The 15,474-nt window shown below is 31.7% G+C and overlaps 1 protein-coding gene across 1 annotated transcript; it reads left to right on the top strand.

Annotated features, from left to right (window-relative positions):
• Positions 1 to 8,788: 8,788 nt before the first annotated feature.
• On the top strand, positions 8,789 to 14,846 carry LOC134727648 (uncharacterized). The gene is made up of 3 exons (XM_063592030.1): positions 8,789 to 8,876; positions 9,120 to 9,338; positions 14,621 to 14,846. Exons 1-3 carry the CDS (start codon positions 8,789 to 8,791, stop codon positions 14,839 to 14,841), a joined length of 528 nt encoding a protein of 175 aa, XP_063448100.1. The 3' UTR covers positions 14,842 to 14,846.
• The last annotated feature ends 628 nt before the right edge of the window (positions 14,847 to 15,474 follow it).

Below are 15,474 nucleotides of genomic sequence, written 5' to 3'. Positions count from 1 at the left end.
ATTAAACTTTGTTTGATTTCATTAAAAATTGAATAAATGGGGTTCTTTGATATGCTTAATCTAACTGTGTATGTAGATTCTTCATTTTTGGTCCTGTTTTCAAATTGGTCTACATTAAAGTCCAAAGGGTCCAAAATTAAACTTAGTTTGATTTTAACAAAAATTGAAATTTTGGGGTTCTTTGATATGCTGAATCCAAACATGTACTTAGATTTTTGATTATGGGCCCAGTTTTCAAGTTGGTCCAAATCAGGATCTAAAATATTATATTAAGTATTGTGCAATAGCAAGTCTTTTCAATTGCACAGTATTGCACAATGGCAAGAAATATCTAATTGCACAATATTGTGAAATAGCAATATTTTTTTTAATTAGAGTTATCTTTCTTTGTCCAGAATAGTAAGCAAGAAATATCTAATTGCACAATATTGTGAAATAGCAATATTTTTTTTAATTGGAGTTATCTTTCTTTGTCCAGAATCAACTCAAATCTTTGTTATATACAATGTATATTCACTTTTTACTACCAACTGATAAATTAAAATAATCTTTACCATTCAGTGATACCAAGCAGTTTTTTTACATCTTAATATCTTATGATGTATTTAAATGAGTAGTTATTGTTGCAAACTCCATTAGAAATTTAATTGATTAAAAAAATTGGGTTCAATTTTCTCATTTGAAATGAAATTTCATAAATAAAATGAAAATTTCTACAAACATTTTTTTGAGAGGATTAATATTCAACAGCATAGTGAATTGCTCTAAGAGAAAACAAAAAAATTTAAGTTCATTAGAACACATAAATTCTGTGTCAGAAACCTATGCTGTGTCAACTATTTAATCACAATCCAAATTTAGAGCTGGATCCAGCTTGAATGTTGTGTCCATACTTGCCCCAACCGTTCAGGGTTCAACCTCTGCGGTAGTATAAAGCTACGCCCTGCGGAGCATCTGGTTGTAGATTCAAGACAATAAATTGGAGTTATCTTTCTTTGTCCAGAATGGTTGTTGAATTAATATTACCTAAAACCATTGCTTTATGAAATCTTCTTTGAAAATTGGAGTTATCTTTCTCTGTCCGGAATAGTAGTTGAATCGACTTAAAATAATGCTATATTTACAATATACAATGCAAAATTCACTGTACTACCAACTGATAAATTTAAGCAGTCTTTAATAGCCATTCAGTGATTACAAGCACTTTGATTATCATTTTAGGGTTATCCCCTTTCACAAATGGAAAAATTTCTCAAGTTTGTCTCAACTAAATTTAGTGAAATGTGTATACAATGCTTACATGTATTACCGGTACTTCAAAACTCGGTTTAAGTTAAATTTTTAGCAGCTTCACTTTTACCGTTCTTGATTTATGTACCTTTATAATGTTATATGCTAGCGGAGGCATCATCACCATGACTGTATGACATTTACACTTTAATACTTTATGATGTATTGAAATGAGTAGTTGAATAATTACTGTTGCAAACTCCATTAAAAATTTGATTTGAGATCATTTTTATACAACCGCAAAAATTGAAAACTTTTTGGTTGTACATTGGTATCAGGTTGGCATCTCTAACTTCAGTAAAAGTAAAATAGAAATATATGAAATTTAGACACAAGATAACTTAAGTATTAGTAAACAGAAATCTGTGATATTTTAACATAATGTCTATTTAGGGGTCAAAAACAGGCTTCAAATAAGCATTTTTCTTGGTTTTTGAACAATAACTTTAGTATAAGTTATTAGAAATCTATAAAGGTTTATGACCACAAAAGGAAGGTTTGGATTAATTTTGGAGTTTTGGTCCCAAGGAATAAGGGGCCAAAATTAAACTTTGTTTGATTTCATCAAAAAAATGAATTACGGTATTGTGCTTCTTTGATGTGCCAAATCTAACCATGTCCAAATTCTTAATTTTAGGTCCTGTTTTCTAATTGGTCTACATTAAAGTCCAAAGGGTCCAAAATTAAAATAAGCTTGATTTTAATAAAAATAGAATTCTTGGGGTTCATTGATATGGTGAGTCTTAACATGTACTTAGATTTTTGATTATGGGCCCAGTTTTCAAGTTGGTCCAAATCGGGGTCAAAAATTATTATACTAAGTATTGTGCAATAGCAAGAAATTTTCAATTGCGCAGTATTCTGCAATGCACAGTATTGTTCAATAGCAAGAAATGTTCAATTGCACAGTATTGCACACTAGCAAGAAATCTCCAATTGCACAGTATTGTGCAATAGCAAGATATTTAATTGCACAGTATTGCACAATAGCAAGAAATATCTAATTGCACAATATTGCGCAATAGCAAGAAATTTTCAATTGCACAGTATTGCCAATAGCCAGAAATATTCAATTGCACAGGATTGTCCCGTTTTCAAATTGGTCTACATTAAGATCCAAAGGGTCAAAAATGGAACTTTTTTCATTTCAACAAAAAATGAATTCTTAGGATTCAAACGCATTGATCTCAGCAATTTCTTCACTGTCGTTCGCTCAATAAATGCATGAAACAGTTTCTAATCATTATTCATTCAAAACCATTTTATTATACCAATGTCTCACACACAACATATTACAGTATACTGTTGTCTATCAGTCCATCATCCACACTTCAGACAATAACTAGAAAACACTTCCCCCTACTTTCAAGAAACTTTGTTGAAATGTTTATATCTATTGACATTAGCTCAACATCCATTTTATAAATTTTAGCATTTTCGTTTCCATATTATGAAGAGAGATTTTATCCTTAAAAAAGAGAGAATTTTCCAATTTTGAACAATAACACAAAAATGCATCCATCACCTTTAATTAAACTTTGGTGAATTGTTTACACTATTGACCTAAGGTCCCTTTTGATTGTAATAAATTTCAGATTATACATTTCTGTGTTATGAATTTTTATATATGCTAAAAAAAAGAAGGGATTTTATAGTTTTTAGACACCTATAATTGCAGGAGTTTCTGGCTACATTGAAAACCCATCGGAGGCCTTCAGCTGTTGTCTACTCTATGGTTGGGTCTTTGACACTTTCCTCATTTCCCATCTCAATTATTCACATAAACACTTCCACATCATTTTATAAAACTTGGGTGAATTGTCTATGTCTGTTTGTTGACTTCAGCTGTATTCCAAAATTTAAAACAAGATTAACAACTACAGGTCCCCAAATAGCCTTCAACAATGACAAAAGCTCATACAGCACAGTCAGCTATAAAAGACCTTAAAATTACAAATATAAAACAAATGAAATGAGAAAACAAATAGACTTAATAATTGTACAAAACAAAATAGTTCAACCTTTAAGCAAGCTTAAAAGGAATCAAGACATATCATGCGCTTACAGTGCAGCTATTTATGAACAAACTCCATATTCAAACACTCAAACAACTAATTCATAGAGAGGGGTGGAAGTTGAAGCCTCCTTTTTTTATCAGTCAATGCATTTGAATGAAGACATGTACACATCAACTCAATTTGTTAATACACATTTCCAGTCTAGCTTTCAATACATTTGTAACGACCTTTAGCCCCACTGACAATTTGCGTCTGTGTCCATACTTGTTGTATAATAAAAATAATTATTTTATTATGTTTTATATTCTTTCAGTACTCAAACAATCAGACTGGGTATCTTGAAATACTTCCTGCTGGACGTTTACAGGCTTTATATCAACAATAACTACTTTCGTAATTATGGTATATTGTCTGTGATCGTTCTTATAGACGGTCATTAAAAGCTATCAATTATCTGCGGTCAAGGTTAATTTATATGTATTTGTACATCTCTAATCATTGTTCACGCCTGTAATTCTCTTATCAAAGGTCTATTAAGTTCAACGCATTGAGGTTTTATTAGTTAATTGGCTTTGGTCTGCTGTGTCGGTATTAACTTTGGATCATACGCTTGATGTGTATTTATTATGTTTGAAACATGTTGTATAAAGAATAACAAGACTGTTTGTATAAAGGATGGTACGTATGAAACCTTTTAATAGATAGCAGTACAAATAATTCATAGTCAAAATCCATTGTGCAAAAATGAAAATAACATTTTAAAATTGAATGCGTCCTTAACACGTTTTTTTACCTTGACTAGGAACGTATAAACCCAGATATATGTTAACCTCCCTGTCTCTTGTTTATAAAAATTAGAACAAATTACATAAACATGTTGGGAGATTAAAGTGTGTGTATGACTTGACTGCAGTGTCTGTTTTTAAATATCAGGTAAATAATTCATATTTAAAAACAAGCAAATTTTAAAAATACAAGCGACCGTCATTGACATCAATTCCATGCATTTCCAAAACGAAAATTAAAATGTCTATCAGATGGACTTGATTCAAAGTTTTATTTTGAGTCGATATTCAATAAACCTACATAACACAAGCTCTAGTGAGCTTTTCAAATCGACTTAATAACAAAATGCAATACACACACACACAATACAATACAATACACACCTACAAAAGTCATGAAAACAACACAATTGTAAACATATAATGCATAGTAAGATACCATAAATGACATATATAAGTTAAAAGCATATAGTACACTTAAAACATAAGTTAAGAATAAGATTGCACAAATCATATAGTCACACAGAAAATAAAAGTAAAATAAAACAGGCATAAACACTGTATGCATGCACTGCACTGGCATGAGCTCTTACTTGGATCCCATGTTTTTACCAATTTTTTGAATTGGTCAAAAGATGTTTCCACTCGACAATGGTTCGGTAGCTCATTCCAGATTTGTGCAGCATTATAGCGAAATGATCTTAAGCCATACTTAGTAGTTCGATCTTTTGGGAGTACTGCTGTTTCCTGTGATCTTAACTCATACTTGTTAATTTTTATATCAATCAAATCATAAAGGAAGCTCGGACTTTTTTGTGAATTATTTTAAATGTTTCTATTGATTTTTAAAGATGGTTATTTAGATTTTTCTAGCAATTTTTCGTTAGGAATATCATAATTTTCATAAATGAATCTTAGAGCTCTTTCTTGATTTATTTCCATTTTTAAAGAATTTTTTTCACTACAGTAGTGCCAAATTACTGGACAATAGTTAAAATTCGAAAGTATGAAAGAGAAGTATGCTGTTAATCTACCTAGCCTGTTTAAATATTTACCCAAACGTTTAAGAATATTTAATTGTTTTGATGCCTTTTTACATATTTCAGAAATATGATTGTAAAAAATTTAAGTCCGAATCTATAGTAATTCCAAGAAGTTTAACATGTTCTTCACAAGAAATTTTGTTTCCATTTAAATTAAATATCAAATAATGTTTATTTGGTTTTTTCCCAATATAGACTGGAATTTGTCAGGATTAGCCTTCATTAAATTAATAGAAAATCATATTAGATTTAAACTATCAGTTTCTAAGATTTCAACAACTTCATTTAACTTATGATTACTGTATGATATAGTGTTGTCATCAGCTATTGCATAATTATAAATGGTGCTTTTTTGTACAAAATGAAATATGTCATTTGTGAAGACATTGAAAAGAACTGGACCAAGAATTGACCCTTGTGGTACGCCTTTAAACATACGATCCCATTCGCTGTTAGAACGTTTAATTTTAATTCGTTGTCTACTGTTTTCTAGATAACTTTTTAATAATTTTAGAGAATTTTTAGACAGACCGTATGCTAATAATTTTAAGTAAATGTAAATCGTGAGGTAAACAATCAAATGCTTAAGATAGATCCATCATAATTGCAGCAATAAATTTGTTCTCGTCCAGAGCTTTTTTCCAGTCTTCTATTATTTTAATAAGTGCAGTTTGGCAACCAAAACCTGACCTTAATGCCGAAAGAAGAGGATGAAAATGTTTATTTAAGAATTCCATTCGTTGGTCATGTATAGCTCTTTCATAAAAAATGTCATATTTTTTTTAAATACATGCCAACTATAATTTTTTTTATCAAGAGATTTATTCTTTTTAAAAAGTGGGGAAACCTGAGCAGCTTTAAGATTATCAGGAAAAGTTGAGCTTTTAATTGATTTATTAACTTAAATTTTAATAGGATTTTCTATTACTGGCTGTGCCAATTTTATATTTTTTGGTGAAATATTGTCATATCCAGTGGCATTTCTTATATATAACCTATTTATTTGTGTTTTACTCTTCTGTTACAGGTTTAAAATTCAACTCATTATTATCATTTTTATTTTCTTCAATTTTAATTACATTTGGATGATTTCTGTCTATTTTAATGTTTTTATCTCCTATATCTTTAGCCACATTTATAAAAATTTATTGAAAATTTCTGATACCTCTTTAGGCTCATTGGGAATTTTGTCATTTTCCTATAAAATTACGTTATTGTTCGATTTAATATTTTTATTTGATAAAAATGGTTTAATAGTGAAATAAAATGTTGTTGACTTTAGCCACCAGCAGTTCTTTCATAAAAATATGTTTTAATTGAGCTCTTTTGTATTTTTGTCACAGTATTTCTCTGTTTTCTGTACAACTCCCAGTTGGCATCACTTTCGTTTTAAAGAAATCTGTTATGGTACATTCTTTTGTTGTAGATTACACTTCTTAGATCTTTATTCATAAAGGGTGCAGGTGCTACTATTGATCTTCTTTTTTTTTCATTAGTATATGTTTGTCAATGATGTCAACAAATTCAGATTGAAAATTAGAATACGCTTCAATGACATCATCAACTGAGAGCAAATTATCAAAAAAATTACAATTTAGTTCATGTAAATTTTTCCTGGTCAAAACTTTTAAAACTTCTGTAATTTATAAAAAATTTTAATTTTAGGCACAAAACCTTTTAACTGAAACGAAATTATTTTCTGATAATCACTGAGCCCACAATTAAAATTATATATATTTTGACAAAATTTGGTTTGTTTGTCAGGATAACATCAGGTAAAATGCATTTTTTGTAAAACATGTTGCTTTTTTAACTATGTTTGTTAAATCAAAAACATCACACATATTTATTAGAGGTATACATTTTTCTGCATCTAAACAATTGTTATTTAGATCACCAATAATAATAACATTGTAATATTTTTCAAATATTTTATCAAATGTTTTATTAAAGTCTTCAATAAATAAATTATCATGGACGGATGGGGGTCTGTAAAGACCACATATCAGCCACTTTCTGTCTTTAAAGTTTATTTCAGTAAAACTTGATTCGATTGTTTTACATTCAAGTTTGGTCTTTCTGTCGCTTGCCAAATCTGAGCGGATGTAAACTAGGAGGCCTCCGCCTTTCGCTGTCCGGTCTGCTCTCCGTAGGTGGTAGTTGTCAAAAAAGAATTCGCCGTTTTTAAAGGTTTCATCTTGTTTGGTTTCTGCTACAACTATCATGTCAACTAGGTTGTCATTTAACAAATCTTTAATAGAGAGATGGACTCATCGAAAAAAAAAGAAGAAATGCAACTTCCGGTTTAAACTAATTCCTATTATACCAATATTCAGTAGGTTTAACAAAACAACAATTAAAAACAAAACATTCAATCGGTTGATCAATATAAATCAATGTCCTTTTTATTCATTTCATTTGTTTCTATTAATTATATAGACAGCTGTTACTAGAGTATGACATAATTAACATAATAATAAAACATCATACATGAAGCGATATATATGTGTCTTAACTCACTAGCAATAGGTTTTTGCGACTTACATCATTCGATACCAGAATAGTCGTCCTCTCTGCTAGTAAAGCGATAATGTCTAATTCCTAATTGTTAGGTAATGACTAAATTGCAGGACGTAGGATGCAGGCATAGCATGAAACGCGTACCAAGTCGGCGAACCTGTTCCCGCATCTGAAGTCCCTGCGATTCCCTCAGTTTTAGTTACTTTCCTTGATTTGTCTTCTCAATGAATTGATATGATTAAAACGTCTGTAAAAGTTGTTGCTTCCATTCAAAAGATTGTAAAAAGTCATAATGTTTGATAAGGTCAAACCAATTAAAAATTATAAGAAAATGATAAGATCACTAAATAATCCATTCATTTAACTCAACATGTAATGTACAGTTTAGTACTATTTTTTACAATGAATACTAGACTATGATAAATGTATTCTCCTTATCTTTGTGCATTTCTATTTAGAAATGATAATTTACGTTTGATTCAAATGAATTTTCTCGACAGTTCTATCTCAAAACAGTGTTTGAAATGTTTACGTGTACTCTGGAACTTATTTTGAAAGTTCAAGGGCATACAATTGCATATGTTACGTGTTACTATTGTGTTAAAAATGTCAAACACGAGACAGGAAAGAATGTTTTACATAATAAAAATAAGAAATAAAACCCACTTACTGTCTTGATTTACTTGCGTATGCAGGCGATGACACTAAGTAATCAAAATGAGTATAAAATTATATACATGTATATAGTGAAATACTGTTTGTCCATTATTAGGTTCATTACAATTTCATTACTTTTTATCGTAGCATTTATCCTCGAGGGTGACTGGGGAATATGCACATGTGAATCTTGGATCTTCTTCAGACTGACAATGGAACCCTTGTCAAAGTTGAGCGTCTGTTTGGTTGTTGGGAGTGTAGTGAACGCGGATCGTCCGGTCAGAATGGGGACGTTAATCCCGGTGGTTGTGTTTAAAGCGTGCCGAGCTCTCCGCCCGTTCAGAACCATTGCAACAACCTTTTGAATGGTACCGTAGATGACCTGTTGCAAGGCAAAATCTCTGCCATTATCCAATATCTCCTCATTTTTTAGGATGTGCGTCTTATCCTGCATATGCACCATTTTAGCTACATTATGAAATCTAATCTACGATTCATATTAGACAAGTTAGACCTTGCCAGAGTAAATGCATTTAAAAATATAGTCACTTATAAAAACAGAGGTCAGTGTCATCTTTTGAGGATCCTTCAGTCTTTTCGCCTTCTAATTGTGAGCGTTTATAATTTAGTTAAGAAAAAAACTATGCCTGGTTACAGTATTGAATTAAATTTCAAAGGAGGGAACAGTCATCTTAGAATGTGAACTGAAAATGTTTCCCTATAACACATTTTTTCGATCTTTACTTAAGATGTTTATCATAATAAATAATAATAATAACATACTTGTTGGTTAATTTTTTTTCCAGATTTTAATTTACCGAACGAAATTCCTGAAAATGTGGCGCTTAGAAAGCCCACTAAACAAAGCTCAACGGCACAGTCTGACTTTCCTTCATTTAAAGCAGTTGATGGCTTAACACATACAATTTCACATACGGACCTTAATGCATCACCATATTTGTGGGTTGATCTGGAAATCATTTACAACATTATTCGGATTGAAATTATAAACAGAGCAGATTATGGTATGTTTAATCACAGAATCCATTTTTAGGCAAAAACATAACAAACAAATAACTATTGTGGAAATAACGGCCACAGTTCACTTAGAATGACGAGGTCTGACATGATTACAGAATGCCGACATGCTAGTTTTAACTGACAAATCTGTGCACCATTGGAAGCAATGGATGCTCAAGTTCCTCCAGGTTAAATTCTAAAGAGAACGAGGGTTATGATCCCCAAATACGTGGGGTCTTATTCGCATCACCCCCTGGTTTCAGGGGAGTAAAGATTAACATTTTTTATATTATAAAACACTGAATACATAGGCCATACTATGTATCATTAACAGTCAAGCTCGAACTGGTACCAATTCAGAACCGGCCACTCAGGGTAGACATGAGATGGTCTCAACAGAACTTCCTGCGGTACCACAGGAAAGTAAAAACCTAATATGATCCGACGTATAATTACGGGAAACGATCATAACCCCTTAATCTTGCCAGATCCCGACATCCTTTTTGACTGTGACGAATGATTTTATTACAAAACAATGAACAATTAGAATCGAGTAATTAAAATAAATGCTGCATGATTTTTATCCAAATAAAGTCAAAAGTTAAATGCATCTAGGCGAAGAACTAATACCAGGTATTGGTAATTCCATTTTCACACTGAATGTGTCTAAATATTTAGATAAAGGTGGTAGCCATTCATGAAAATTAGCCATGACATAATAATTATAGTTCTCGAACGTATGATTCAGCTAGCAAATCCATCGGCTTGATTGTCTCCTCTTTTTTGTCCAAAAAGTTATGGATCCGGCATGTTCTGGTCATTCTGAAGAGATAAATAAAACAGCAGCAGACACAAGAATTGTTATAAGTTGGCAGATTGCAAGGGGAGGTGGTTGGGTTTTTGAATCTTTTACATATCTACAAGATTGGCTAGTGCAATGTAATGCTGACGAGTCATGTGACGTTGATTGGCGGGAAACAAGAACCGGATCCGAATGAGGCAATAATCATTTCTCTTTAATTAAATTGGTTTATCTTATAAAAGCGATAAACCGTATTAATCACAGAATCCATTTTTAGGCAAAAACATAACAAACAAATAACTATTGTGGAAATAACGGCCACAGTTCACTTAGAATGACGAGGTCTGACATGATTACAGAATGCCGACATGCTAGTTTTAACTGACAAATCTGTGCACCATTGGTAGCAATGGATGCTCAAGTTCCTCCAGGTTAAATTCTAAAGAGAACGAGGGTTATGATCCCCAAATACGTCGGGTCTTATTCGCATCACCCCTTTGGTTTCAGGGGAGTAAAGATTAACATTTTTTATATTATAAAACACTGAATACATACTATGTATCATTAACAGTCAAGCTCGAACTGGTACCAATTCAGAACCGGCCACTCAGGGTAGACATGAGATGGTCTCAACAGAACTTCCTGCGGTACCGCAGAAAAGTAAAAACCTAATATGATCCGACGTACAATTACGGGAAACGATCATAACCCCTTAATCTTGCCAATTGAGTGTGTCTATACACACTCACCAGAATCCCCCGCCTTTTCCTACAACCTAAAGGTCCATTTAGGTGAACTAGCTAAGAAGGCATTATTCTTTGTTAATATGTTTGAATCTTAGACAATCATATTTTTCCTTTTGTAATAGCTTTGTTATAAAGGTGCTGTTTTTGAAGATATCACTTCTTTCGTTGTATTATCCATGTTATATATATATATATATATATTTATCATCATAAAACGCATTATTTTAGCGGTAATACATCCACTGATAAACCGATCATGAATTACCAATGGGTTTACTAAAAGAGTTATCTCGCCTTAACCGGCTTAGTTGAACAAAAAGTATTCTAAAGCACATATGTTTGGAACTTGTTAAATATTTCTAAGAGATATAATGCGATAAATCAGGAAGTTTCTTCATAAAAATAAACAGTATAATCAATAAAACTGAACATCTGTGTACACATTCGGAGATTTGGGTAATAACTAGACTGATTGGTCACTGCAAAAGTACAATGCAAGATGGTGGTATGCCATGAATCTACTCAATTGCTTTGTTAATTTGTAATATGCACTAATATAAGTTTTCCATTTTCCATTTTATTATCCTCTACAAAGTTTACGAAAATACATTACCTGTATATATAATAAGTGCTATCCTAGGCACTCCTTCAAAGTCGTGTACATTTGTATAGGCTAATCTATATATTAATTTTAAACAAGTAACGTGACCAATATTTTACAAACCAAGGGAGTAGAACGTACACACAAAAAAAAAAAAAAAAAACAAAAAAAAAAAAAATCATATCAATCAATACATAAAGTACCACATATCCTGTACTAACATGACTAAATTGGCAATCACATGCATTCCTAGTAGTACTTAAAATTCGGATACAGCTAAGCAGTATGTGCCGCTTTTTTGGAAAGTTCAAACTTGAATAGTTTTACGTCGAATATATTTTGTGACCTAAAAGAACTAGGCGTTTCCTGTACTAAATTGGCTACCCCATGCATTCCTAGTAGTACTTAAAAATTCGAATACATGTTTTTGGAAAGTTCTATCTTGAATAGTTTTGCGTCGAATATAGTTTGTGACCTAAAAGAACGAGGTGCTAGAGTAAAATTCCATGGTATTACTTTAAGTAATGGATAGTTGATTTATTCCGACTAGAATTAAAAAGATTGTGTCCATCAGCTTCTAGATAAGAATGCTAAATGTTCCTTTTGATAAAAGGGAATAGATCAAGAGTATTTGAAATAAATTTAAAAATTCATCGAGTTTCCCATCTGGATAATATGCGTGTTCGTTTGTAAAAGTCCTTAACAGTAACTTATATACCGCATATGTGTTTTGTTTCTAAAAATAGATGTGGGGAAGCCCATAGTTCGTGCCGACATGTAAAATAAATATGATAGTAAAATACAAACGTATTAAAACATCAATGTTCACATATCTGAGTTAGATAAGACAATCAAAAATAATCTACACAATACATGTACATGTATCATGTGTATATATACAATAACATTATCGCACTTCAAAGTAAAGAGGATGTTGTGTACCATGCTCTGTCTGCTGCTTCGTGAGTTATAAAGTAATTTGATAATTGTGTGAATAGTGCACATAATTCTCTTATTTGCTCTAAGTTGACTTGTTGGTAAACTAATTGTCCTGTCCATGAGCATAAGTAAGCTATTTAAAACCTATACAGACTATTGCTTGTATAACTATATTTGCTTGTATCACTATATGAACTATATTTATGCAAGTCAAAATTTAGGGTCGGGCTTGGTATGTAGGATTCAACAACGTAAACATGAGCTCTGCAAAAGTTCAACTGACGTGATATTTCATATCAAAATCAAATATCAAATTTAATATTAGCATATTTTACAACAGGAACACATGCATAATGTAAATAGCTAGGCAAACATGCAAAAATTAAAACAAGCAAGCTAACAAGAAAATAAACGCAAATTGAAAAGTATAAATATATACATGTAACTGAGAAGCTCACTCGTGTAAATAGAAGTGGTATGATTCAATTAGACAACTCTTCACAGTAGAACAAACGGCAAATAAAATAATAACAAAAAGTCATTTTACTGCCTTCAACAATGAGCAGAGCCCATGCCACATTAACTATAATTAGTCAATTTTTGAATCTTTTACATATCTACAAGATTGGCTAGTGCAATGTAATGCTGACGAGTCATGTGACGTTGATTGGCGGGAAACAAGAACCGGATCCGAATGAGGCAATAATCATTTCTCTTTAATTAAATTGGTTTATCTTATAAAAGCGATAAACCGTATTATAACGTTAACTAAATAACATTTTGAATAATATATCTAAAACTTGATAAGGTCAACTGGTTATGTTTGAAGTTACTTCTTGCATCAATAAAGAGTTATTGTTCATGAACACTTTCCAGCAACAAATCTGGTTATATTAAATTGTCGATATATATCTATATGATACTATACAAAGTAAACACTGTGCGCTTTGTGCCATCATAGATGCAAAATTATATATGATTTTATATACTGCTGATGATAGCCGCAAATGTAAGACAGAATATAGAGAAAAGTGGTACGGACGCATGAAATGTATGACGTGTTGTGTTCATTTTTAAATTTAGTGGTCGCACTTTTAAATATCGTTTGATTCTTTTCTCTCTGCTTGAGTTATAACTAATACTTTGTCATTAATAATAATAAAATAGATTACTTCACGATTTCTGTGTGTTTGATTAAATCTAATAATTGCCGACTATTTCAAGGAAAATGTATAACATTGCTGATTTGATTCTAAAGGCCATCTCATCTGTCTCAATTTTTTTAATTTTCGCACAATAAAATGCTTGTCAATCGAAAATCTCAAATTTTAGTAATATTATGTTTATTTGAAAATTAGTTCATATATGCATTATACCGGAATAATGGCAAGAAATTATTCCTTATACTGTAATTTCATACGATTTAATGCTTATTAATTTTCAACTACCATAGAAATCACCAACGTGACTGCATACGTCTAATCGATAGTAGTATTGGTGCACCATTAATGAGAATTACATTTAATGGTTCAATGTTATGGGTTCAATGGTCACAGCATAAGATAAAATACGAGACACAACGGATAAGCGTAGTTCGTTAAAATAACAACATTCATCCTCTGACCTTGGACTTATTTTGTCTTTGAACAGTTAACGATACGCCAAACTTTCTCAAACACAGATACCGTTAAGCAGGGTGAATCAGATGTCTATTTTATAGAATTCCACTTGTGCGAACCCGAGTTAATCCCCATTTTAGGTGGGGTTTGTGTTGATCAGTCTTGTTTTCTATGTTGTTTTCAGTGTACTGATGTTTGTCTGTTGGTCTTTTCTGTGTTAGCCATTGTTTTGTGAGTTAATTTCATACTTATGCGTTGAATGTCTCTTTGGTATCTTTCGCCCGTCTTTTCCAAGGATCCGATAGATTAAAAAAAAACACGATCAAATCACTCCGCAATGTCAGTGAACTTCACCCTTTGGACGCATTTCGAACATACTTTATTTTTAGTAAAGGCCGTTTACGTTTTTGCGTCTTAATTATTTTCCAGAATTTTTTAGTCTAACCTTGCGTAAGGCGTTAATATGATCTTTTCGTTTATATGATAAGTCTAATCGTGTAAGTATTATATGCATAATATTTTTGCAAATTGATAGCTTGAAGTAAACGGTGAATGCAAGTTCCTATTTTCTTTTCTACAGGCAATAGACTACATGATCTTGATATAACCATTGGACCAGGCCTTGATCATATGTCGATGTGTGCGCATTTCATTGGACCCGGTAATGATGGAGAGTATTTGGTATTTCAGTGCAGAGAGTGGTATAAAGACGGTCGTTTTGTCAAAATGACTATCATCAAAGGCCCGGAATATTTACAGTTAGCAGAGGTTAAGGTTTTCGGTTATCCGACATTCGAATAAATCGACTATCAACATCAAATTGTCAAGTGTATTATAATTATTTTTTACTTAATCTTCATGTATTTATGTTGATTAACATACTATATAGTAAAAAAATCATTTCTGTAGATCACCGAAAGGGGAAGTGGTCTAGAACACAGTATTATTTTATTTAGGGGGTTCACTATACACGCAAATTTTTATTAGTCTTCACTTCAAGGTTAATCGAGCAAATTTTATTAAATAAGGCTTTTTACAGGTTTTTTTACTTTACTACGGGCTCATGAGGATCTTAAATCTGATTTTATTGCTGTGTCCACAATAGACACGTATTCTACGTATTTCACCTGTATCGGTTTGGACAATTCCATGGACTATTCCATACACACACCATTATGCTTAAGGGGTTTTCATATGTCATGTCAAGATGATATAGGCTATTTACCGTTGTTTGCCACAAAAAAAAATCTGGTAAAGTCACTTTTCTGAAAAACCAATATAAATATAGTTAACATATTTATATATTTAATCTAACTGTGTTCATTGACCCGAATGTTTTAATGACAACACACACCTACATTTCGTTTTGGTCTATTCCATGACATTTGCGCGGGAAATATTCATCAGAGACTTAATTTTAATGGACGTTCAATT

Source organism: Mytilus trossulus, chromosome 8, assembly GCF_036588685.1.
Source record: "Mytilus trossulus isolate FHL-02 chromosome 8, PNRI_Mtr1.1.1.hap1, whole genome shotgun sequence".
Classification (NCBI taxonomy): domain Eukaryota; kingdom Metazoa; phylum Mollusca; class Bivalvia; order Mytilida; family Mytilidae; genus Mytilus; species Mytilus trossulus.
This window is presented reverse-complemented; position numbering and strand designations above follow the sequence as displayed.